Raw genomic sequence first — 26,289 nt, forward strand, 5'->3', positions numbered from 1 at the left:
GCTGTTGCTTCATGCTTCCAGGTCTCATGCTCAGCAATTCTCTTTCAAAAGCTTCACTACCTTACCGGTTTTAAGATCTTTTTGTTAAATGTACTTCCATGAAAAGTTTTTAGTCTTCTCTTTGGCTTAGTTTGACTTTTCCACTTATGTCCAATAATGTATGTGTTGAAGATGCTGTAAATATGATTATGATTATGAAGACATGCAGTCCCCTTTTATTGTCATTTAGTAATGCATACATTAAGAAATCATACAATGTTTTTCCAGAATGATATCATGAAAACACATGACAAACAGACTTAAAAGCTAACAAAAACCACATAATCGTAACATATAGTTACAACAGTGCAAAGCAATACCGTAATTTGATAAGAACAGACCATGGCACAGTAAAAGTCTCAAAGTCTCTTGAAAGTCCCATCATCTCATGCAAACTTGCTGATGCAGCATACTGGAAGCATCCGACCACAGTCTGACTCCGAGTCCATCCGAAAACTCCGAGCCTCCGACCACCTCTTCGACACCGATGCACCGAGCACCATCTTTGCCGAGTGCTTCGACCCCGGCCCCGGCAACAGGCAAAGCCGAGGATTTGGGATCTTCGTCTCTGGAGATTCTCGATCGCACAGTAGCAGCGGCAGCGAAGTGGGCATTTCAGAAGTTACTCCAGGTGTTCCTCTGCGCTTCTCACGGCTGTCCCCATCAAATCTGGATTCTGCACGGCCCCCTAGTTACACATAATCGATATTCATTCGTAACGGCCGCGCGCACTGCGTCACGCCATCTTCTCCTCCCCCATATATTGTCTTAGAAATTCCATTGCATTGGACTACGTTTATACATGATACATAGTAGAGTTTCCTTGTTCAAAGCTTTGTTTTAAGTTGCTCACGTACATGATGTGGCAATACCCGGATTGCTGAATGTGGAAAGAGGAGTCCTATGCACGTCCAGATGCTTCTTCCATCTTTGGTGTTTGCACGTCACTCATGCAGAAGTGAGTCTTTGCGAGATCTTGAAGCGTGCTTTAGCGTAACTGAACAGGCTGCAGCCCAGGGTGTCCGATGCTCAAGTAAAAACCCATCCTCCATGGCCGCACTTTCAGGTCTCCAGTTTGCTGCTCATCCTTGATAGCAACCCCGACCGAAATTCCTGTGTGGATAACATTAATTGTTTGACTTGATCCTAGAAATCCCAGTTCCTCTCCTCCCCAACTAATGCCTTGACCACTCTTACACCTATCTGTCCCCCCCCCACCACCCCTCTCTGGCTCTCTCGGTACCCCTGCATCCATCATCTATTATCCATAAACAAAACTCACAATTAATTCATTTACCCTGCTCATTTCGCAATGTTGAAGTTCAGGAATAAAATTGAACATGGAGCCTCAGGCCTGATGTGCAATGATGAGCCTTTGAGGGGGAAAAAGATGTACAGAATCAGGCTTATTATCGTTGACGTGTTGTTTTTGTAGCAGGAGTACAGTGCAAGACATAAAAAAATTACTTTAAGTTACAAAAATAAATGAATGGTTCAAAATAAGAATTATGAGGTAGTGTTCCTGGACTTTCAAAACATATGATGGTGAAGGGGAAGAAGCTGTTACTAAAACATTGAGTGTCGGCCTTTAGGCTTCTGTACCTCAACTCTGATGGAAGTAATGGGAAGAAAGCACATCCCAGATGGTGAGGATCCTTAATAATTTGTCATCTATGTGCCTTGAAAATGTCCTTCCTTCATGGTGGGAAAACTTGTGGCTGTGCTGGAGATGGCTGAGTGTATAGCCCTCTGCAGCCTCTTTTAACCCTGCACGCTGGAACCTGTATACCAGCCTGTGATGCGACCAGTCAGAATACTCTCCATCACACATCTGTAGAAATCTGCAAACACGAGGAATTCTGCAGATGCTGGAAATTCAAGCAACACACATCAAAGTTGCTGCTCCTGTCCCATGATCCTCTCGTATCCCTTTTGCCAATCACCTGTCCAGCTCTTGGCTCCATCCCCCCCTCTCCTGTCTTCTCCTATCATTTTGGATCTCCCCCTCCCCCTCCCCCTCCCCCTCCCACTTTCAAATCTCTTACTAGCTCTTCTTTCAGTTAGTCCTGATGAAGGGTCTCGGCCCGAAACGTCGACTGTACCTCTTCCTAGAGATGCTGCTTGGCCTGCTGCGTTCACCAGCAACTTTGATGTGTGTTGTAGAAATCTGCAAGAGTCTTTGAGCCACAGTGAACCACATTTAAATGCATTTTTTCCAGTCCCTAAAGAACTTGTTCTTTATATCAAGATCTAATTCTTAAGGATGGATAAGCAGATAGCATTTAATTCTTATAGCATATTTTCAGAAAAAAAATGACAGACAACCTTCAAAATAGAGTATTTGTGTTGTATATTTTCAGGGAAAAAAAACATGACAGATAACAATAATCTACAGTCAAACCAGGCGACTTAACAGTTACTGCCTTACATTAGTTAAGCAATTCAGGGATTTGTTGCATATTGGTTAAACAAATCACTCCTTACAGTCACATGATGCACCTTGTACTCTGATCACAGGGGCTGCAGTCCAGTCTTAGTGCCAGAATTCAGCCACTTCCTTTCATCCTACTTTTTTCCCTCAACCATCAGCACTCCTCTCTATCAATCAGCTGTCATCCCTCCAATTCCACCTGACTCCCCCTTTGCTCCATTGCCAAAAGCCGCTTCCTGGCTCAGGAGGAAGTCAGAAGTGGTCTGGGCAAGTCAGGTGATTTTAACACATGACAGATGCCACCAAACTTGACGGCCCCGAGCCCCCGATGGACACCGGGTTTAGCCAATGGGCGTGAGGCACCGTGCGGTAGGGGTTGACGCAGTGGGGAGACGCGGCCAATAGGCGGTGAAAGCGAACAAGGAGGAAGCAGGGTGTAAGGTGAGGCGGGTTAGGTTGCGCGGTTCGGGAAGCTCGAGCGCTGTTGTCCAGCTGAGTGCGGCCGAGTTCGGGCAGGGAGGCAGCGGCGGCGGCTCAACCTCGCGGGTCGCGACATGTCCATACAGTACGGTGACGAGGAGCCGCTGGCTGGCAGTTATGGTGGGGTGGACTCGTTCCCCAAGGACTTCGGTTATGGGGTGGAAGAAGCAGACATGGAAGGGAACGAGTCACAATCGGACAGCAAGCCCCGCATCCTGCTGATGGGCCTCAGGCGCAGTGGCAAGTCGTCCATCCAGAAGGTGGTCTTCCATAAGATGTCCCCCAACGAGACCCTCTTCTTGGAGAGCACCAATAAGATCTACAAAGACGACATCTCCAACAGCTCCTTCGTCAACTTCCAGATCTGGGATTTCCCTGGGCAGGTGGACTTCTTCGATCCCACCTTTGACTATGAGATGATCTTCAGGGGCACGGGAGCGCTCATCTTCGTGATAGACGCGCAGGTAAGAGCTAACCGCATTGACGGAGGGCTTTGCAGTGTAGACACTTATTCCAATGATGTAATCTGTTTAAAATGGAGGGGAGGGAGCTGATAACTTCAGCCGTGTATCTCCACCTCTTTTCTTCTCCCCCCTCCCCTTTTGAGTAGCAGCATCATGTGCAATCCTAAACAGATGTGTAGGTCCCCTCGCGTATTTTAAAAGAAAACATCCACCTTGCTTGGTTTTATTGACTTCAACAGCTAGCCATATCTTGTGGTGCATTGGGATTATCTGGATATGTTTAAGGAGCTTTGGCCCAGGAAAACCTTAAGTATTATTTCTCACACAGTGTAATAGATAAATAGCGCTGATATATTTGGGATAGGTACTGTTCAGCATTTGTTCTTTTACAAATGTGATACTTGCTTTTCTTTATGGCTCACAGTGACCAGTTTTCAGTGATTTTTCCACATGATGTGCTTATTTTGAAATATCTTTAGAGGTGAACTGCATACCTAACATTGTTCAACTGTTCAACTTTGGTTGCAATGAAAGCCTGAAATAATAGCTTGTTTAGGTATGAACAAACCTTGGAAGTATTTTCAAACTTCTGAATTTCTTTAGCCCCAGTAGAATGCCCTAAAACAATTGATTCTAGTAGTATTCTATCCTTTAAGTTCTTTAATTGTATTTCAAATACCACCATGTTTATCAATGGAGCTGCCGTCTAGAAGTTACAGAACCTGGCTGCATACTATGATCAACAACCCCAATTGGCATCTCAGTGATAAACTGGATATACATTCCCACCTGCTCTAATTAATTAATTCTGAAATAATTTGAGCTGAGAAATATTTCTGTCTTTATCTAGGCTTTGTGAAATGTGTTGTGCTCTCCTAAAGAAAATGGTAAACCCTTTTCTGTAGACAGTTATGCCAGTCACTACCTTGCATAATTATTCATGGCCTTGGCCTTCTGTGGCTCTTGGTGTACTGTGGATAATAGACAGTAAGCATTCACATTTGTAGAATGTATTCAGTCCCTGACTAACGGAATTCTTAGTGCAAAATGATCAAAATATAGCAACTAAGATCAAGAGAAAATCTGTAGCTGCCGGATATCCAAGCATCACACAAAATTGCTGGAGGAACTCAGGAGGCCAGGCAGCATCTATGGAAAAGAGTATCGTCGACATTTCAGGCAGAGACCCTTCGGCAGGACTGGAGAAAAAAAAGATGAGTAGATTTTAAGTGTGGGGGAGGGGAGATAGAAACACAAGGTGACAGGTGAAATGGGAGGGGGTAAGGGATGAAGTAAGGAGTTGGGAAGTTGATTGGAGAAAGAGATAAAGTGCTGGAGAAAGGGGAGTCTGAAGAAGACAGAAGGCCATGAAAGAAGAAAAGGGAGCAGGAGCACCAGAGGGAGGTGATGGGCAGGCAAGGAGATGAGGTGAGAGAGGGAAAGGAGGATGGGGAATGGTGAAGGAGAAGGGTGGTAGGGAGGGGCTGTTACCAGAAGTTCAAGAAATCGTTGTTCATGCTGTCAGGTTGGAGGCTACCCAGATGGAATATAAGGTGTTGCTCCTCCAACGTGAGTGTGACCTCATCACGACAGTAGAGGAGGCTATGAATTGACATATCAGAATGGGAAGTGGCATTAAAATGGTTGGCCACTGGGAGATCCCACTTCTTCTGGTGGACAGAGCGTAGGTGCTCCATGAAACGGTCAACCAATCTACATTATATAAAATATTATACAAAATATAGCAACATTAGGATTCTTTCAGTACAAGTAGTCATCTTATTTCTGTTCCATTCTTTGTTACACAGCATAATTGCTGCATCTTTCCTTAAAATGAGAAATAACGATGATGGTGACAAGTTTACAGGAAAGGTTCAGGCACAAGTACTATTTCTTCTCCATTATTTCTCCTAACTTTAGCATTTAACTTCATGTACACTTCAAAGCCTTAGAATTTCTACCTTCCGTGATATTTTTGAAAATATTAAAGAAGAAGTTTCTTGAACTTTAATTTCTGACCAGGTTAGTTTGGGTAGCATATTGGAATGGCTGGTATATCTGAGATCTATTGTTAGAAATGAAATTTACAAGTAACTTCCTGGTTCTCTTCTAGTTGAGTTTTGGGCTGTCATTCTCCTGATTTATGGGATGGGATTGTTGTATTTAAGTTGGAGCTTTAGTTGTGACATGCCTTCATCTTTGATCTGGCAGCTACTAACCGAGTGCTCAACATGCAGCTGTGAAGGTAGGGGAATTCACTTGCCACTTTCAGATCCTCTGGTGCTTGAAGTCATGTTAGCAGAAGCAAAAGTTGTCAGACATTACTATTGTATTTTTTTTTAACAAATGCTGAAATATGTAGTTCCAGCAATTAAACACTAATATTTCTGTTAAGTTTGGAATGTTATTGGTTTTCTAATGATAGTTCCTATATCTGAAATATAAATTTTTTACATTATCAATGCTCAAACTAAGTATTTTCAGCAATTTTCTGTTTTTAGTTCTGACTTGTATTCTGCAATTTTTCTTTTAGCTTTTGGAATGTATTGGACTGTCTCTGTGCTCTTATTTATACTCTTGATCAAATAACTAGACTCTAATTTTTGAATCTCTTCCAGATAATAGAGGAATCCTTGATGTTTTTGCAGCTGGATGCTTCAATGGCATTCTGATGTGTTGGGATTCAGTACTCTGCAGTTTGTGTTGAGGCTGAAAATGAAGTGTCCCATTCTATGTAGTTTAGTAGTTTTAAATTTTTTGTTAAAATTCAAATTGAAATAAAAATGTTAATAGAGATGGCAGTACTGATATCGGAACTAATAGTTTGAATCTGGATGCTATCAACTAAGAATTAATGCAGTTAAGGGAACTATGATCTTAAATGAAGCTTTTCTGTAGAAAAGGTGAGAGCGTTTCCATTCGGTGGGAGGAAGGTGCAGATTTGTAAGTTACACTTCTGTTCATTTTTGACTGAGGCAGGCTGACGGTTAATGTAACACAGCATAATCATTTTAAGTTTATACCTGGATGCCAGTGATGGTGCAGATAGCAATCATTCACTTAACTCTAATAACTTTATGAATTTCTGTCTGATATTTTGATCCTAAGGGAAATATTTTTTAATGTTTTCTCCTTGTAGTTTCTCATCCTATATTCTAATTCTTCCTCTCTTCTACAGACTGCCCCCTCCCAAAAAAAACCTGGGCTCCCAACGCATGAGAATGATTTAGCTCCTTTCTTTGAACTACTTTTACGTGAGATCAGTTGGAAGTGATAGTTGCCCACAGTTCTTAACTTGGAATACATTTTTTTTTGCCAAATGAAGCTGAAGGTTGTCCACTTGAATTGCATACCATGCCACTATAACCTTTAGAAACTTGCTCTGTCAGCATTGCAATCAGCAATAATTCAGCCTTCGATTGTGCGGTCCGATCAGCTGTGTTCTTTTGCTTCCGTGAAACTTCAGCTATCGGTTGCTTTTAATTCCTAGCACGTCTACTTAACAAGATAAATACTATGCATTGGAAGATGCTAAGTTTTCCAGATTAAGTATAGGTCTTTTGACTTGAGCAGCAATTATTCATTTTGGATATAGTAATTCAATACACTAAAAGGTGTTGCATCTTGTTTGTGTAATTGAGTTAATGCCACTCTTCTTCTGTCACATACTTTTAGATAGTGGCTTCTCTTCAATAGATTCTATAGGTAGATTTAATGTCAGAAATGTATACATATGCATCCTGAAATTCTTTTTCTTCGCAAACATCCACGAAAACAGAGGAGTGTCTGAAAGAATGAATGACAGTTAAACGTTAGAACCCCAAAGCTCCCCCCCAGCTCACCCCTCCCACGCACACGCAGCAGCAAGGCAATAACCTCTCCCCCACCAGCCTAAAAAAGCATCAGCACCCTCCACCGAGCACTCGAACGTGTAGCAAAACATCAGTAAAGACACAGACTTGCAGTACCTCAAAGACTACTTGTTCACCTGGTAATTCGACATACCACAGGCTCTCTCCTTCCCTAATAAGGGAAAAAGAGGTGTCCCCATTTCACAGCGAGCGGGGAGACATAACAAACAACTCACAGATTTATGGTGTTAAAAGTCTGTTGCGCCTATAGAACCGACCCCGAGACTCAGGTCTCTGGACACACAGCCGCTCCTAATGTTCTGTGTTCTCCTGTGACGCCTCATCAGGGCCACCAGCCTTGAATCAGCCGTCTCCAGAGCCACGAAAATCCAGCACCCTGTAGGTGTGCTAGTCTTCCAGGCCAATCCTTGGGACATCAAAAAAACGGCTGGTTGTGAGGCCCTGCGAGTAGGTCCCATTCCCACAAAGAATCGAAGTCAGAGTGTAACTCCTGCTGAGGATCTCCAAAAGAACCTTGAAAGGGGAAAAAAAGGAGATATCAAAGATAGAAATAGAGCTGTTTCCAAAGATGCAAGCAAAGGAGTTGCTGTTTAGCGCCATCTTGACTTTGCTTCGCCTCAGTATTAACTAACTATACAGTATGTGAAAAGCAGTTTGTGCTCCTTGATTCTGTGCAGTTACCATATCATTACAGTGACTAGTTTGCATGATTGTAGGTGTTGATCAAATATGGACGACAAATCTCCAGAATTGAAGTTCTTCTTTTGCTCTATTTTTTATTTAGGGCAATATTCTTTTGAATATATAAAATAATTTTTAATGTCAGAAGTTTACATTGATATTTCAATTGTTTGAAAGTAGAAGTTTAGGAGGTGGTGTTTTTAGGTACTTTACCACTAACTTCAACTTTCTACACCTTCTATATCCTCTTTAAACAGAAAAATAAATGTTTTAATTATGGTGCTGGCAGATGGAGGTAAAATTTGGAAAAGATGATGAAGCACAAGTGAGAATGACAACTGATGTCAAGTTTTGAAACATAAGTTTCTGCCATGCCATTAGCTGTCCATTGTTAGTCAGTTTTCAGACGTCTTTAGTGTTCAGTGCTTTATGTGATGCATGTAAGTTAAAGTACCAGTGACTTGTTTCTCATTTTGGAAGTACTGTGATGTCACAAGACTTGTATATTTAAAAAAAAGATCTGAAATGAATTTTATCCTGAAGTTTTCAACTTGCACTTAGTAAGAAAATGTTTCTCTGCCTTCAAATACGTATTTTGTACAACTATAATAATAAGATTATTGCAGCTTCGAGAGGTGCGTTGTGGATTGCAACGTGGAGCAACATTCTGTGCATGCCTTGTTCTTTTTGAATTAGGGATTGAATTAATTAATATAAGCTAGTATACGAAATTGGAAGTTTTCACGGATGGTTTTGTACTTGAGCTGGAAAGTTCTAAAGTTATCAGAATATCTCAATTTTGAATCTCAGTCTCAGTCTTGCAGGAGGGTGGGGACCAGAGTGCTAGAACAGATAGTGGAGAGGTTGTGGAGACGTTATTCAGACCTCAAACAAAGTCAGGAATCAAAATGTTGAGCATGGTGTGACTAATGTCCTGAGCTCAGGACATTAGTCACAATATTCAATGCAAGAAGTATCATAGGAAAGGCAGATGAGCTCAGGGCATGGATCAATACAGGTTTCCCCCGCCATCCGAAGGTAAAGCGTTCCTATGAAACGGTTCGTAAGCCGGAATGTCGTAAAGTGAAGAAGCAATTACCATTTATTTATATGGGAAAAATTTGTGAGCATTCGCAGACCCAAAAAATAACCTACCAAATCATGCCAAATAACAGATAAAACCTAAAATAACAGTAACATAGTAAAAGCAGGAACGATGTGATTAAATACATAGCCTATATAAAGTAGAAATTCTTTTCTGCAATCATTGCTGCACTGTCCACCGTAGTGAAAATCTCACGCAAGCGCTCTTGGCTGAAACACTCGGCACAAATGCTCTCGGCAGAAACACTCTCTCCAGTAACCTTTAAGCTATGAAGCTGCCAAATCATACCAAATAACACATAAAAATACACAGCCTATATAAAGTAGAAATAGTGTATGTACAGTGTAGTATCACTTACCAGAATGGGGAAGACAGCGAGCACACTGATGGTGTGTTAGGTTGAGTCGTCGGAGGCTGGGGTGGTGGGACACTGGGGTGTCATCTCATCGTCGTCTGTTTCCATCAGGGCTGGTAGGTCTTCTTCTATGTCTGCCTGCCTCGATGTCGAAGGTCGAGGTTTGTCATCTGCTGTGGCTGATGTGGAAGGCTTGAAAAATGACAGTATGCTTGACTGCTTAGCTTCTCGCAGTTTTCTATCATACAGTTTGTTGTAAGCACTCAAACCATCCTGCAAATATGCCCTAAACCTACGTACCCTTTCAAAATTAAAGTCGTACTTTTCTGCAATCATTGTTGTCAATTGCGACGAAAATCTCACGCAGTTGCTTCACGTTCAGTTCCTGGACGACTTCACTTTCGGTCCATTTGCTACTGCATTCGGTTTCGATTGTTACCCTTTCCTCTTCCAATTGCATCAGCTCTTCATCTATCAGTTCTTGGTCATGGGATGCCAAAACCTCTTCAACATCATCTTCGTCAACTTCCACAAGCCAAACTCACTGTGTCCTTACTTTGTTTTGCACGATCAAAACGCTTAATTATGTCTAGTTTTAAGCTGTGTGACATCCTTATGAGCTCTTTTAGGCTTTTCCAATACCTTAGAACAGGGGTCCCCAACCTTTTTCGCACTGTGGACCGGTTTCATATTGACAATATTCTTCCGGACTGGCTGACCGGGGGTGGGGGCGGGGTGCGGTGGGTGGTAAGGTTGCCAACGAACAAGAGTAGCAGTCAAATACTGTACATTGTTTACCCCGAGAAAGACTACAATGACCATGAAGCCTTGCGCGGGCACCAGTGCGCATGCGTGTACGTGCTGATTTTTTTCTACAAATCGTTTTTGGCGATTCTGCTGGGGAGGGTGTTAATCACGAATGCAATATAGGTGATAGGTGGCTAATACACTCAATTTCGTTTCTAAAAGGGTTTATCTAACGAATTTAATATTAAACACACAGCGCATATTTTCCTCGCATGAATATAGCGATAAGTCAATTATCAGGGGAGCTTGAAGTAAGTGTTGAACGAACTTACAGTAGTAGAGGCAGGTTCGGTGTTATCATTTAAAGAAAAATTGGATAGATATATAGACAGGAAAGGAATGGAGGGTTATGGGCTGAGTGCAGGTTGGTGGGACTAGTTGAAAGTAGCATTCAGCACAGACTAGAAGGGCAGAGATCGCCTGTTTCCGTGCTGTAATTGTTATATGGTTATATAAGGCAATAGCATCATAACATTTTAAGTAACGTTTGGATGTTAAACACACAGCACATATTTTCCCCGTATGAACATATAAAATCATTGCAACACACCAATATCGCTGAATCAGTGGGACGCCTGGGATTGTTTTCCTTTCACAAGACGGTCCTATTGAAGAGTGACGAGAGACAGCGATACTCGAAGGAGGTTCCTTATGTCTAGTCTATTCCGCAATTTAGTTTTCGTTGCATTCATTGCAGAGATATGTTGGAAATGGAAGCAACGTTTTCAGTGCTTTCGTGGCTATCTCAGGATATTTAGCTTTGACTTTGATCCGGAATTCCGGCAGAGATGTTATGTCAAACATGCTTTTCAGCCCGCTGTCATTTCTAAGCTCAAGGAGTTGATCTCCTTCCCGTGCTGACATGGATGACGCGTGCGTAATGACCTCATGTGCATTCAAGCTCAACAGTGGGCGTGACAGGGATTGTCATAGTCATACTTTATTGATCCTGGGGGAAATTGGTTTTCGTTACAGTTGCACCATAAAATAAATAGTAATAAAAGCATAAATAATTAAATAGTAATATGTAAATTATGCCAGGAAATAAGTCCAGGAATGAGGAAAGGTGCAGCTGACTCCTATCGCTAAATCATATCGTTTCCTCGCGGCCCGGTAGCGCATGCTTTGCGGCCCGGTATCGGTCCGCAGCCCGGTGGTTGGGGACCGCTGCCTTAGAACTCATCTTGCTAACGGATGCTCAGAATGAATCGAGATAAAGCACAGATGCTCATAGGCACGTGTTTAAGCAATGCTGACTAGAATGCAGTTCTGGGGGAGGAGCTTGGCTGCTCAGGGCGCGCACTGCCTTTTTTCGTCACAGTGAAAGCACCTTCTGTTAGCGAAAACAGGTAACTAATGTAGGTCTTTCGTAACAGCGAGGTGTTGTAAAGCAAATGTTCGAAAAGCGGGGGACACCTGTACTTGGAGTTATGATATTGTAACTATTAGTGAAATTTGGTTACAGGAGAAGCAGGACTGCAGCTCAATATTCTGGGGTTCCATTGTTTTAGACATGAGAACGGGAAGTATTAAAGAGGAGGGGTGGCGTTACTAGTCATGGCAGTGCTCAGTCAAGACAGACTGGAGAACTAATTTACTGAGGAGTTACGGGTGGAACTGAGGAATAAGGAAGGTATGACGATGTTAATGGGCTATATTACAGACCCAGCAGTCCGAGGGATTCAGAGGAACACATTTATAGAGAGATCATAGACTATTGCAAGAAACATAAGGTTGTTATAAAAGGTGATTTTAACTTTTCATATAGTGACTAGGACTCCCATACTGTAAAAGGACTAGATGGGATAGAGTTTGCCCAATGTGTTCAGGAAAGTTTCCTTAATCCTTACGTAGAAGTCCCAATGAGCGAGTGCATGATACTTGATCCGCTAATAGGGAATGAGACAGGGCAGGTGACAAAGTTTGTGTAGGGGGACACTTTGTATCTAGTGATCATAATGCCAATAGTTTTAAAGTAAATGTGCAAAAAGAATTCTGAACTTGAGAAAGGCCAACTTTGACGGTATCAGAAAGGATCTGGCAAATGTAGAGTGGGACAGGCTGTTTTCTGGCAAAGGTATACTTGGAATTTTGAGAGTACAAAGCTCGGATGTGTCTGTCAGGGTAAAAGATGAAGAAGCTTTAGGGAACACACACAAAATGCTTCTAGTTCTGTGAGATTCTTGAGCCGTCTTGCATGCACTGCTCTTTTGAGGTCTATCCACAGATTCTCAATGATGTTTAGGTCAAGGGACTGTGAGGGCCATGGCAAAACCTTAAGCTTGTGCCTCTTGAGGTAGTTCATTGTGGATTTTGAGGTGTGTTTAGGATCATTATCCTGTTGTAGAAGCCATCCTCTTTCCATCTTTGACTTTTTTACAGATAGTGTGATGTTTGCTTCCAGAATTTGCTGGTATTTAATTGAATTATTTCTTCCCTCTACCAGTGAAATGTTCCCTGTGCCACTGGCTGCAACACAAGCCCAAAGCATGATCAATCCACCCCCATGCTTAACAGTTGGAGAGGGGTTCTTTTCATGAGATTCTGCACCCTTTTTTCTCCAAATATACCTTTGCTCATTGCGGCCAAAAAGTTCTATTTTAACTTCATCAGTCCACAGGACTTGTTTCCAAAATGCGTTAGGCTTGTTTAGATGTTCCTTTGAACCTTTTGAATAGAACTTTTTGGCTGTAAGGAGCAAAGGTATATTTGGAGAGAAAAGGGTGCAGAATTTCATGAAAAGAACCCCTCTCCAAATGTTAAGCACAGGGGTGGATCGATCATGCTTTGGGCTTGTGTTGCAGCCAGTGGCACAGGGAACATTTACTGGTAGAGGGAAGAATGAGTTCATTTAAATACCAGCAAATTCTGGAAGCAAACATCACACTGTCTGTGGGGGAAAAAAAGAAAAAGCCAAAGATGAAAAGAGGATGGCTTCTACAACAGGATAATGAACCTAAACACACACCTCAAAATCCACAATGAACTACCTCAAGAGGCACAAGCTGTAGATTTTGCCATGGCCCTCACAGTACCCCGACCAAAACATCATCGAGAATCTGTGGGTATAAAAGAGCAGTGCATGCAAGACGGTCCAAGAATCTCACAGAACTAGAAGCCTTTTGCAAGGAAGACTGGGCGAAAATCCCCCAAACAAGAATTGGAAGACTCTTAGCTGGCTACAAAAAGCGTTTACAAGCTGTGATACTTACCAAAGTGGGTGTTACTAAGTACTGACCACGCAGGGCGCCCAAACTTTTGCTTCAGGCCCTTTTTGTTTGTTATTTTGAAACTGTAAAAGATGGAAATAAAAAAGTAATCTTGCTTAAAATATTAACAATATGTCATCTTTAATTTTGTCTTTTGGAAATCAGTTTACCTTTTACTCGCTTAGCTATTCACAGTAACAGAAATTTTGACGGGGGTACCCAAACTTTTGCATGCCACTGTAGACATCAGTAGATAAGCTGTCTCCAGAGACAGAGATGAAGGAAGGGAAGAGAGATGTCAGAAATAGACCAGGTAAATTTGAGGGCAGGGTGGAAGTTGGAGGCAAAGTTGATGAAGGCAATAAGCTCAGCATGCGTGCAGGAAGCAGCGCCAATGCAGTCGTCTATGTAGTGAAGGAAAAGTGGGGAACAGACACCAGTATAGGCTTGGAACATGGACTGTTCCACATAGCCAACAAAAAGGCAGGCATAACTGGGACCCATACGGGTGCCCATGGCTACACCTTTAGTTTGAAGGAAGTGGGAGGAGCCAAAGGAGAAATTATTAAGGGTAAGGACCAATTCCGCAAGATGGAGGAGAGTGGTGGTAGAGGGGAACTGGTTGGGTCTGGAATCCAAAAAGAAACTGAGAGCTTTGAGACCTTCCTGGTGGGGGGTGGAGGTATATAGAGACTGGACATCCATGGTGAAAAGAAGACGATGGGAGCCATGGAACTTGAAATCATTGAAAAAATCCAGAGCGTGAGAAGTGTCACAAACATAGGTGGGAAGGGATTGAACAAGGGGGGGGATAAAACAGTGTCGAGGTATGCAGAAATGAGTTTGGTGGGGTAGGAGCAAGCTAAAACAATGGGTCTACCTGGACAGGCAGGTTTGTGGATCTTGGGTAGGAGGTAGAAACGGGAACTGCGGTGTGTGGGAAGTTTTAGGGAATCTTGGTTTTCAAGAGCTATTGAGGCCTTGTTTAAGAAAAGCGCATAGCAAGTATAGGCAGGTAGGAGCAAATGAGGTGGCTATGCAAGAGAACACTTAAGAAAGTAATCAGGAGGGTGAAAAAAAGTATGAAGTTCCCCTAGCAGGCAAGGTGAAGGAGAATCCTAAGGGATTCTACAGATATATTAAATGCAAAAGGATTGCAAGGGACAAAATTGGTCCTCCAGAAGATCAAAATGATAATCCATGCGTGGAGCCAAAAGAGATGGGGCAGGTCTTAAATTTTTTGCATCTGTGTTTACTCAGGATATGAGTCTATAAGTGAGGCAAAACAGCATCAGCTTCATGGACTGTATACAGATTTGAGGAGGTGGTGTTTGCTGTCTAGAGGCAAATTAGGGTGGATAAATCCCCAGGGCTTGACAAGGTGTTCCCTCAGACCCTGTGGGAGGTAAGTGCAGAAATTGATGGGGCCTTTGCAGAAATACTTAAATCATCCTTGGAGACAGGTGAGGTACTAGAGAATTGTAGGATAGCTAATGTTCTGCTGTTTAAGAAAAGCTTTAAAAATAAACAAGGAAATTATAGTCCAGTGAGCATGACATCACTAGTAGGAAAGTTATTGGAAGGTGTTCTAAAGGACTGGCAATACAGGTATTTGGATAGACATGGACTGATTAGAATTAGTTAGCTTGACTTCTTGTGTGGTAGGTCATGTCTATTCCAGTCCTGTAGCTTTTTGAGGAAGTTAACAGGGAAGTTGATAAAAGCAAGCCAGTGGATGTTGTCTACATGGACTTCAATGTGGGAGGTTGGTCAAGAAGGCTTAGTCACTGAGCACTCAAGATGTGGTAGTAAATTGGTTTAGATACTGGCTTTGTTGGAGAAGCCAGAGAGCGGTAGTAGATGGTTGCCTCTCTGACTTGAGGCCTGTGACTTGTGGAGTGCCACAGGGATTGGTGCTGGGTCTATTGTTGTTTGTCATCTACTGTATATCAACAATTTTCATTAATACTGTGGTTAACTGGACCAGCAAACTTGCAGATGACACCAAGGTTGGGGGTTTAGTGGACAGTGAAGAAGTCTTTCATGGCTTGCTATGGGATCTAGACCAGCAGGGGAAAAAGGCTGAAAATTGACAGATGGAATTTAATGCAGACAAGTGTGACTTGTTGCACTTTGATAGGACTAACCAGAGTAGGTCTTACACAGTGAATGTTAGGGGTCGTGGGTTAAGGGTGAAAGGTGAAAAGTTTAAGGGGAAAACATGGGGAAATTTCATTTAGAGGTTCTTGAGAGTGCGGAACAAGCTGCCAGTGCAAATAGTACATACGAGCTCAATTTTAACATTTAAGAGAAGCTTGGATGGTCGGGGTATGGAGGGCTATGGTCCCAGTGCAGGTTGATAGGAGTAGGCAGTTTAAGTGGCTTGGCATGAACTAGATTGACTGAAAGGTCTGATTCTGTGAATGCACTGTTTCCAGAGGAGAAAAATCTATTTATGTAAGTGCCTCAAAGATATTGAAAAATAAATATAATAATCTGTTTTTAAAAAGCTTCAGATTCTTTATTAACTTTTAATTTGAAGCAGAAGAAAGATGAGTTTATTTTCTTTACTGAGAATCACAAAATACTTATTTCTGTACTGCTGCTATTCCTAGTGTAAGGTCAAGCAGTCATTTAAAAAAAAACAAAGGAAGTGTCATAAGAATCAATATTTGTTTCTATATTTAGTTTTCTCTACATTATACTGTGGGATCTAACCCCTTTGGAGGTGGAGGGGGGAGCACGTTTTCCAGTTACAGTGTGAGGAATGATATTGTCAATTGGGATTGCAATTTTAATGTTAATGCTGCTACCAATATCATGAAAAGGTCAGTTTTGCATGCATGACCAATATCCTGCAATTACAGTCATTTACTTTGACCGTTATTTGTTGAATAACACCATTGATCACTTTCTTAATTGAGTTTGTTACTGCTTTGCCTGGCATTAAATTGGTAATGCTAACTTTGGCATACAAGGCAAAATCACCATTTCCTTGGAAATCCTCATGTGGAAGTATTTGTACTTTGTACGCTCCCAGATGGCAACAGTACATCATCAGTTTCTTTCATGTGCTTCATAGAATGGTGCACTAGCTGGCTGCTGGTTTTCAATTTGTCATTGCACTGGAATAGAGTATTCATTGTTGAATGTAATACCTTCCAGCTGTGACAGTCTGCTACAGAATACTTGGCAAATGTGCTCATCTTCATTGTTGAAGAGTAGTGGTCACTTAAGTACCAGCAGTTGAAGGGAAGTCCAATAATTTGCTGTTAACCAGCTGGCTTTCAAACAGCTGGAGTTTGATTTCAAAAGTCCATACATGATTAAACCCGGCAAGCCTTCATTGAGAATAGTCAGTTTTGTGTGAAATGTGTGGTTTCCAGTTTGTGTTGCAATGAGTACTTGCTGGGTTTCTCTTCCCCAAAGAAGTGCATGTCTTTGTGTGAGACAATGCAAAGAACTGTGAATACTATACTTCATTTGTGTCACCTTGAACTTTGTATGGTATAGGCAACTTGCATTATGCATTTAAGTTCATTGGATTTACTGAAGTCACTTGCATAACATCAATTTTATTTGCCATTGTATGGTATGATATATGGTAATTTCAACATGAGTTGGTTTTGCAAACCTGCAACACATTATTTTACAGAAATATAAAAAGTATAGCATATTCATTGTTGGACAGCTTCATGACAACTACCTTAATTGCATGTGTTCCCTGTTGTGCTATCAATAACCAGGCTGCTTTGCGGCATCTGATAACTTTAGGATTATAAATGTCACCTTGGGATATAGAGAAGATTGTATTTTGTTAATAGAAACATTCTGTGCTAGTAGTGGAATGGATTACTGTCCATTGTTGAACTTGTAAACACATGTAAATGTTTATGGTTCCTTGCATTTCTTAACAACATATTGCCAATGAGTCCATTTGATTTGAAGGAATGACTGGAAGATGGTTAGCTGGACATTACTGCTGTTTTAATTAAAGCTGTACCAGACATAACCTTTTTTGATAACTTCATTTATTGATGAACAATGTACTTCTGAGTATGTGTTGCTTGGTAAACTGTAACAAAAGCGAATTTAAAGAAGCTTGTCTCAAGATACAAGGTATCAATAAAGACAACGAACAAAGCAATAGGATGTACAGGATTACCTGTGGAGACTGCATCAAGAACTATGTTGGCCAGTCAGGATGTGTAAACTCAACTTGTTTGTGGGAACACAAGCTGATGGTACGGGGACGTGATCTACTGTCACTGATCACGGTACATGAAGACTGAAATGGACACCACTTAACTGGGACACAACGGAGATTCTGGCACAGGCAAACACGAAGTAGGCATGTGACTTTTTAGAAGCATCGTTCTCTTATGGTAATTCCCTAAACAAACATTGAAATAGATGCCATGCAAAGAGCCCTAAGAGCCAATGAAATGTGAGCCAAAGATCAACTGAAGATGTAGCCAATCAGGACTGAGGCAAGTAAATGGGGGTGGGGGATGCTGTATAAATGCAATCAGTCCCAAAAAGAGACACCAGCAGCTGTGCACTGTGGATGTCGCCTTGACTGGTGATGAAACGTCTGCAAGCTAATTGCCGAGCTCGGTGAATACCGCAACATCAAATGTACTGCATCTTCTCTGGGCAGACGGAATCACAATCTGGTTTAATAACACTTGTATATGTTGTGAAATTTGCTTTGCAGCAGCAGTACAGAGCAATACTAAAATTGCTATAAATTACATTAAGAATATGTATGGTGAAAAAAGAGTGGAAATAGTGAGGTAGTGTTAGTGGGTTGATGGACCATTCAGAAATCCAATGGTGGAGGAGAATAAGCTGTTCCTAAAACATTGAGTGTGCGTCTTCAGACTCCTGTACAACCTCGTTGGTAGTAATGAGAAGAGGGCATGTCCTGGATAGTGAGTATCCTTCATGATGCTGTTGCTTTGAGACACTATCTTTTGAAGATGCTCTCGATTAAATGGGTGGCTAGTGCTCTGATGGAACTGGCTGTGTTTACAGCCTTCTGCAGCTTTTTATTATCCTGTGCATTGGTACATCCATACCAGATGTTGATGTAACCAATTGGAATGCTCTCTATGGTATATCTGTAGAAATTTGCTAGTCTTTGACAAATCAGATCTTAAACTCCTAATGAAACAGAGCCTCTGGTGTGCCTCTTTTATCATTTCATCAATATGTTGGAATGAGGATAGACCGTCAGAGATGGTGACACATAAGAACTTGAAGCTGCTCACCCTTTCCACTGCTGACCCCTCAGTGAGGATTGGTGTGTGTTCTCCTGTCTTTTCCTTTCTGAAGTTCACAATCAATTCCTTGGTCTTACTGACACCAGTTAAGTAGCCAATCTGTATCACTTCTGTTCGCCTCATCAGCATTTGAATAGCCACACAGTTAGGTGTGTTGAGAGAGTAGAGAAGCAGGCTGAACACTCATCCTTGAGTTGCGATGGTGTTAATTCAGTGAGGAGGAGATGTTATTTCTGATTCTTCTACCCCCTGCTGGCCTCCCCATGAGGAAGTCAAGGATCCAGTTGCAGAGGAAAGTAGAGAGGCCTGGACTTTGAAATTTGCTGATTAACAAGGGGATAATGGTGTTGAATACTGGGCTGTAATCAATGATCAGCAGCCTGACATACTGTAGGTATGTCCTGGTGCTTCAAGTCCAAGCAGAGAGCCAGTGAGATTGCTTTGGCTAGAGAGCTGTTGTGGTGGTAGGCAAATTGCTCAGGCAGTATCTAATTCTAGCGAATACAAAACACTCTAGGCACTTCACCACAGTAAATGTGAGTGCTATTGGGCGATAGACATTAAGGCAGGTCATCCTGTTCTCCAGTACCAGTATAATTGCTCATTTGCAGTAGCAAGTGAGAATCTCTTAACTGCAGCAATGAGAGGGCGAAGATGTCCTTGAACGTGCCAGTCAATTGGTTGGCATAGATTTTCAATGCCCTGACAGGCGAACCATCAGGGCCTGATTCCTTGCAACCATTCACCTTCTTGAAAGATGTTCTGACGTCGGCCTCTGTGACATGTCACAGGATTGCTAGATGCTGCAGGTTTTTGCACTGGTGTAGTCTTATTCTCCCTTTCAAAGCATGAATAAAAGGTGTTTAGCTCATCAGAGAATGGAGCATCACAGCCAGTGATGTTAGGTTTCACCTTGTAGGAGGAAGTAATGGCCTGCAAATCCTGCCATAGCTGATGTGCATCTAATTATTTCACTCAGAATTTCTTTTTTCCTTCTTAAGACAGCCTTCCATAGGCCATACCTGGACTTCTTCCAGAGTTCAGAGGTTCAGAATCATTGGTCTTGAATGCCTCAGATCCCCCCGTAGCAAACTGTGAATCCCCTGGTTTATCCACAACTTCTGGTTTGAGAATGTCCCGTATGTTTTCGAAGACACACACTGGTCCACACAGGATGAAGTCTTGATGACAACTGTGGCATATTCATTAAGATCTAAAGATCAATTGTGTTATCCACTGTTCTTACAAAAAACATGCTGATGTGGTCTTTGGAAGCACCTTAGATTCTTTATAACTTACGTCTCTTAGTTTTTTGTGGCAAGCTGAAAACATTTAAGGAGTTATTTTTTTCAATTATTGACTATTTCATGGATAAAAACTATCTTAACTTTGATTTGTGTGAAGACCAAGCAGTTATGCAGTAGTTTATGGCGAGGAGCATGGGTATTGTGCAGTTGTTTTTATAAAATTGTGTACACGTCTTGAGGAAAATGTCCCTGCAACTATTTTAAATTACTCATGAAATCTGTTATTCAAACTTGGCAGTTATTGCATGATACACACAAAAAATGCTGGTGAACGCAGCAGGCCAGGCAGCATCTCTAGGAAGAGGTACAGTCGATGTTTCGGGCTGAGACCCTTCGTCAGGACTAACTGAAAGAAGAGATAGTAAGAGATTTGAAAGGGGGAGGGGGAGATCTGAAATGATAGAAGAAAGACAGGAGGGGGAGGGATGGAGCTAAGAGCTGGAAAGTTGATTGGCAAAAGGGATATGAGAGGATCATGGGACGGGAGGCCTAGGGAGAAAGAAGGGGGGGGGGAACCCAGAGGATGGGCAAGGAGTTATAGTGAGAGGGACAGAGGGAGAAAAAAGAGGGGAAAAACGGGGGAAAGAAAAAAAAATAAGGGATGGGGTACGAAGGGGAGGTGGGGGATTAACAGAAGTTTGAGAAGTCAATATTCATGCCATCAGGTTGGAGGCTACCCAGACGGAATATAAGGTGTTGTTCCTCCAACCTGAGTGTGGCTTCATCTTGACAGTAGAAGAGGCCGTGGATAGACATATCAGAATGGGAATGGGACGTGGAATTAAAATGTGTGGCCACTGGGCGATCCTGCTTTCTCTGGCGGACAGAGTGTAGGTGTTCAGCGAAATGGTCTCCCAGCCTGCGTCGAGTCTTGCCAATATATAGAAGGCTGCATCGGGAGCACCGGATGCAGTATATCACCCCAGCCGACTCACAGGTGAAGTGTTGCCTCACCTGGAAGGACTGTTTGGAGCTCTGAATGGTGGTGAGGGAGGAAGTGTAAGGGCATGTGTAGCACTTGTTCCGCTTACAAGGATAAGTGCCGGGAGGGAGATCGGTGGGGAGGGATGGGGGGGACGAATGGACAAGGGAGTCGCGTAGGGAGCGATCCCTGCGGAAAGCAGAGGGGTGGGGGAAGGAAGGATGTGCTTAGTGGTGGGATCCCGTTGGAGGTGGCGGAAGTTACAGAGAATAATATGTTGGACCCAGAGGCTGGTGGGGTGGTAGGTGAGGACAAGGAGAACCTTATTCCTAGTGGGGTGCTGGGAGGATGGGGTGAGAGCAGATGTGCGTGAAATTGGGAAGATGCGTTTGAGAGCGGAGTTGATGGTGGAGGAAGGGAAGCCCCTTTCTTTAAAAAAGGAGGACATCTCCTTCATCCTGGAATGAAAAGCCTCATCCTGAGAGCAGATGTGGCAGAGATGGAGGAATTACGAGAAGGGGATAGCATTTTTGCAAGGGACAGGGTGGGAAGAGGAATAGTCCAGATAGCTGTGAGAGTATCCCTTTTGCCAATCAACTGTCCAGCTCTTAGCTCCATCCCTCCCCCTCCTGTCTTCTCCTATCATTTCAGATCTCCCCCTCCCTCTTCCACTTTCAAATCTCTTACTATCTCTTCTTTCAGTTAGTCCTGACGAAGGGTCTCGGCCCGAAACATCGACTGTACCTCTTCCTATAGATGCTGCCTGGCCGGCTGCGTTCACCAGCGTTTTTTTGTGTGTGTTGCTTGAATTTCCAACATCTGCAGATTTCCTCATGTTTGAGTTATTGCATGATTTTTTGGCACTTTACCGTGCGCTGTGATTATTGGAATTTGTACAATATTCCAGCCAATGTATTGTGAAGGAGGCTGCTCAAACAACTTGCAGTTTTTTTTCCTAATCTTGTAACACCTGGTTTTTCAAACTTTGTTTTGCAGAAATTGTCATTGGATGATTTTCTATTGTGTTTTTAAGATGCCCACACCAGGCCATTATCTGGGATAGATGGAAAAGTTGGACTTTTGTCTGATCGCTGTTGTGCAAGGGTTGTTCATGTAATGCTTATTCAACTGGCTACAAAGCAATAACTTGTACGTCTGCAGTAATGAGTAAAAAATCCTATATTGTTCAATAAACTGGAAAAATATTTTGAAGAGAATATCTTGACAGGTTAATTTTCTAAGTATTTCATCCATATGCTATCTTGCAGAGTACAAAAAATCCTAGTTCCATCCCCAGTTTTGGAATGGTGCAAGATGTTAACTCAATCTTGAGTTATCTTTGATTTCCTGGATTATTTGCCATCATACATAGTTGTGAGGTTATTTCATTGTATTGTGGAAGTGGTAACTGCTTTGTCTATATCCCAAGCTCTGGAATTCACCTTCTCAATCTCACTTATTTCCAAAAGTGTTGTATTTAATTTATTTTTTTGGCATGTGCCTGCGTGTGTGCGAGTCTGTGCGTGTGCGTCTGCATGTGCATGCGTGCTTGTCTGTTCGTGTGTGTGCATGTATCCATGATGTCTTTTTCATGGCTTTTACAAGGCGCAGAGCGAGAGAGAGACTGTGTGGCGCGCCACTCCTCACACAGACATTTTCGCAGTATTTTTCCCTTTTATTTTACGAGGTCGAGTTGCGATCTTGACACACAACCCAGCACGGATGGATCATCTCAGATCATCTAAAATGATTTTGACTTGATAATTTTGAATACAAATGAGCCTCATAAATAAAGGAAATTAGTAAAACTTGACACTTAATATTCAGTCACTGGTAGTTACTGTATTTGAGGGAATATTGTGTAGTTAAGGTGTTGAGAGCTGGAGAACCATGCAAAGCACAATCTGTATTACCTTTCCTGTCTACTTGGACTTCTAGTCAAATCTTTCCATTATAATTCCTCTGCTCACATTCAGTAATTGAAACCACTTGTGAAAATTTATAACTCCGCCATGGACGGTCCCAAGCCCGGCTGCGAAAGGAGGAGGGTTGGTCATGGGGCTTGCAACCCCATCCCTTTTTTTTAAAAAAAAACCCAGAGCTCCAGAAGCTCCAGAGATCTTACTCCAGGGCGAGAAAGGATCTTCACCTAGAAGACGTATGAGGTCGTGTGCTGAAAGGGGAAGCCGCAGGGCTGATCAACCTTCTTTGACCCAGGGCATAGATGGCCTGTGCCCCAGTAAGGGTAATGGGCTTAAGATATAAATATATCTGCAATAATTGCAAATTAATGAAGACCATGGATGGGTGGTTTCTGTTATGAATTTGCTCAACTCCCAATCTTGCGCTGTAGCCTCCTCCTGTATTGACATCTTGGAGTGTGTCGTGTTAAAAGCAGCCAACAACAGTTAATGCAGATACGAGAGCAGTTTCTTGACTTTAAAATGATTGACGTGTCTACATATCCTGGTTTAATTAACCTCAAGCAACACACATCAAAGTTGCTGGTGAACGCAGCAGGCCAGGCAGCATCTGTAGGAAGAGGTGCAGTCGACGTTTCAGGCCGAGACCCTTCCTCAGGACTAACTGAACGAAGGGTCTCGGCCTGAAACGTCGACTGCACCTCTTCCTACAGATGCTGCCTGGCCTGCGTTCACCAGCAACTTTGATGTGTGTTGCTTGAATTTCCAGCATCTGCAGAATTCCTGTTATTTTAATTAACCTCATTCAGTTTTAACTAAATGTAATACTTGGTGCTCCCTGTCTGTGCTAGACAATTCGTATATCAGACTTTCCTGAAAGTGGAGTGGAAGAAAGTAATCCTTAATCCCATGGGACAGGTGAGGAGATAAAGACAAATAATTTCTCTGAAGATTATGTGAAGGTTCAATTACTGAGGTTATCAACAGATGTGAGACTAGTGAAAGAAATTGACCTTAATGGTGAGGAGAAGAATGTCCTTATTTCTGATTCTTACGCACATCACACCACCCACTCTGTCATGCCCAGCACACACTGGCTCTTGAATTTTCTAACTCCCTACACCCGAGTACACTCAGTTTTTCTCTGCCCTTTTCTGCCTTTGTGCTCTCCATGTTTGCTTGTGGACATTAGATAGGTTCAGGATATAATATCTCTCTGGACTCGTATTTCCAAGAGGAACACTCCTCAAGCTTCGAAGGAATAAAAGCAGAAAAGGCTGCATGAAAAATTTAACATTTCAGAACAATGGTTTTTCCTCATACTTTGAAAACTTTTAAATTAAATATTTTCCTTAATGTAGAGAAATTCTGGTGGGGCAATTGAAAAAAGGTATTTGTGATGAAGTTGGAGACGAGAGTTTAAACTAGACAAGTAGTGGTGATGCTGGCTGAAAGTGGTAAAGATTAGAGAATAGAGCTAAATGGAGGTGGTGTAAAAAGGAGGTGTTGAATGAAGTTCGAAATACTAGAGAAGGGTTTATTTTTAAAAATCTGTGAAAAAGTACAATACAAGAATGAAAAGGCTTATCTAAAATTAAAATTCATTAAGGTCAGTGGGAGTTGAGTGGAGTATTGGTGACAACATCCAATTGCCTGTAACTTTAATTCTCCATCCTACACTTACTCTGACATTCTGCCTACAAAACTCAATGTTAAGTTTGAGGAACTTGACGCATAGCAGTCTTCAGGACTCAACAATGAATTAATAATTTCAGATGAACAGCCATTCCAGTCTTGCATTTGTTTCCTTTATCAACTTGTGCCTGGGATGAAATGGAGGCCCGTCTGGGTCAGAGAGAGGGGAAAGCGGCTTGTTTCGCTGTTGTTTCTTGTTGCTGCTTGTATTCTGTGGAGGATTGTGGTGTGCATGCTATTGTTGGTGTCAGAATGTGTGGTGACACTTGGAGGCTGACCTTAACACATTCTTGGGTGTGTTGGTTGTTAACACAAGACACATTTCACTGTATGCATGATACACATGCACTATACATGTGATAGATACAGTAAATCTGAATTTCAGATACAATTTACGATCTTTCTTGTACACTGGCTCCAGACACCTTTTTGTTATTCATTAGCCCTTACCATCCTTTTTCAGCTGGTGCTACCACCCCATGTCGTTGTCTCTCCCCTATCTGCATACAATTGGATTTCGATTTTCCCTTTCTCTCCATTGCTTGTACACACCCCCACTCTTCTCCCCCCCCCCCCCATATTTACAGCAGTAAATATGAATTAATAGTGACGCACATAAAATGCAGGAGGAACTCAGTAGGCCAGGCAGCCTCTTTGGAAAAGAGTAAACAGTTGATGTTTCAGGCTGAGACTCTTCATCAGGACTGGAAAGGAAAGGGGAAGGAGTCAGAGTAAGAAAGTGAGGAGAGGAAGAAGTACAAAATGATAGGTGAAACTGGGGAGGGGTGAAGTAAAGAGATGGGAAGTTGATTGGTGAAAGATGAAGGGCTGGAGAAGGGGGAATCGAATGGGAGAGGACAGAAGACTATGGAAGAAAGGGAAGGGGGTGATGGGCAGGTAAGAGAAGGAGTGAGAAGGAAACTGGAATGGGGAATAGTGAAGGAGAGGACGGGGTGGCAATTAGTGGAAGCTCGAGAAATGAATTACTATTTCTGTCAGGATTAGTATTTAGCTTCCATCAGGAAAATATACAGGGCCTATAAAAACATTTAAAAGTAATTAATAATAGGTGTATAGGATTTGTTTTTTCTTGTTTCTTCATCTTTCCCATTGCCAAGTACCCTTCTAATGTTTTATTAACCCTAACAGTGATGGTTGGATTGACAGAAAAATAAATTGAAGAGGACAATGATTTCTGGTTTACAAAAAAATGTTTTGATTTGCTTTTTCAAACGTGCGCTCCAAGTAGCTTTTATTTTTGTTAGCCTCCATTCAAATGGCAGATTACTGACGAGTGTTGTTCTTGACAGGATGATTATATGGAAGCTCTAGCAAGACTTCACCTGACAGTATCACGAGCATACAAAGTCAATCCTGAAATTAATTTTGAAGTATTCATCCACAAAGTAGATGGTTTGTCAGATGATCACAAGATAGAAACTCAAAGAGACATTCACCAGCGAGCCAATGATGACCTTGCTGACGCTGGTTTAGAGAAACTCCACCTAAGGTAAGCGGTGTTGTTATTGGACATGCCAGTAGTAAAATGCACTGTTCTTTCCCCAAAGAAATACAGCATGGTAGATTTGTGACTGAGGATCTCTGAAGTAAAAGGCCTTGGTTGATACTCGCTGCTTTCAATGTTGTGATTGTTCTGAACCCTAAAATATTTTTGTAATCCTTCTCTAAGTGATGAACGCTGTTAATTTGAGTAA

General features: G+C 42.2%; 1 protein-coding gene and 1 long non-coding RNA gene across 2 annotated transcripts in view; one reads left to right on the top strand and one right to left on the bottom strand.

Annotated features, from left to right (window-relative positions):
• Window positions 1-215: 215 nt before the first annotated feature.
• On the bottom strand, window positions 216-3,408 carry LOC140190453 (uncharacterized). Its single transcript, XR_011883614.1, has 3 exons — window positions 2,524-3,408; window positions 1,337-1,412; window positions 216-1,152 (listed from the first exon to the last, which is right to left on the bottom strand). It is a non-coding gene; the product is annotated as an uncharacterized lncRNA (long non-coding RNA).
• rragca (Ras-related GTP binding Ca) overlaps window positions 2,905-26,289 on the top strand; it is a 43,424-nt gene continuing 20,039 nt past the window's right edge. The window contains exons 1-2 of the mRNA XM_072247062.1: window positions 2,905-3,414; window positions 25,885-26,084. Coding sequence (XP_072103163.1) covers window positions 3,025-3,414; window positions 25,885-26,084 — 590 coding nt within the window. The 5' untranslated portion in view covers window positions 2,905-3,024. The remainder of the gene's footprint in view (window positions 3,415-25,884; window positions 26,085-26,289) is intronic.

Source organism: Mobula birostris, chromosome 30 (assembly GCF_030028105.1).
Source record: "Mobula birostris isolate sMobBir1 chromosome 30, sMobBir1.hap1, whole genome shotgun sequence".
Lineage (NCBI taxonomy): Eukaryota > Metazoa > Chordata > Chondrichthyes > Myliobatiformes > Myliobatidae > Mobula > Mobula birostris.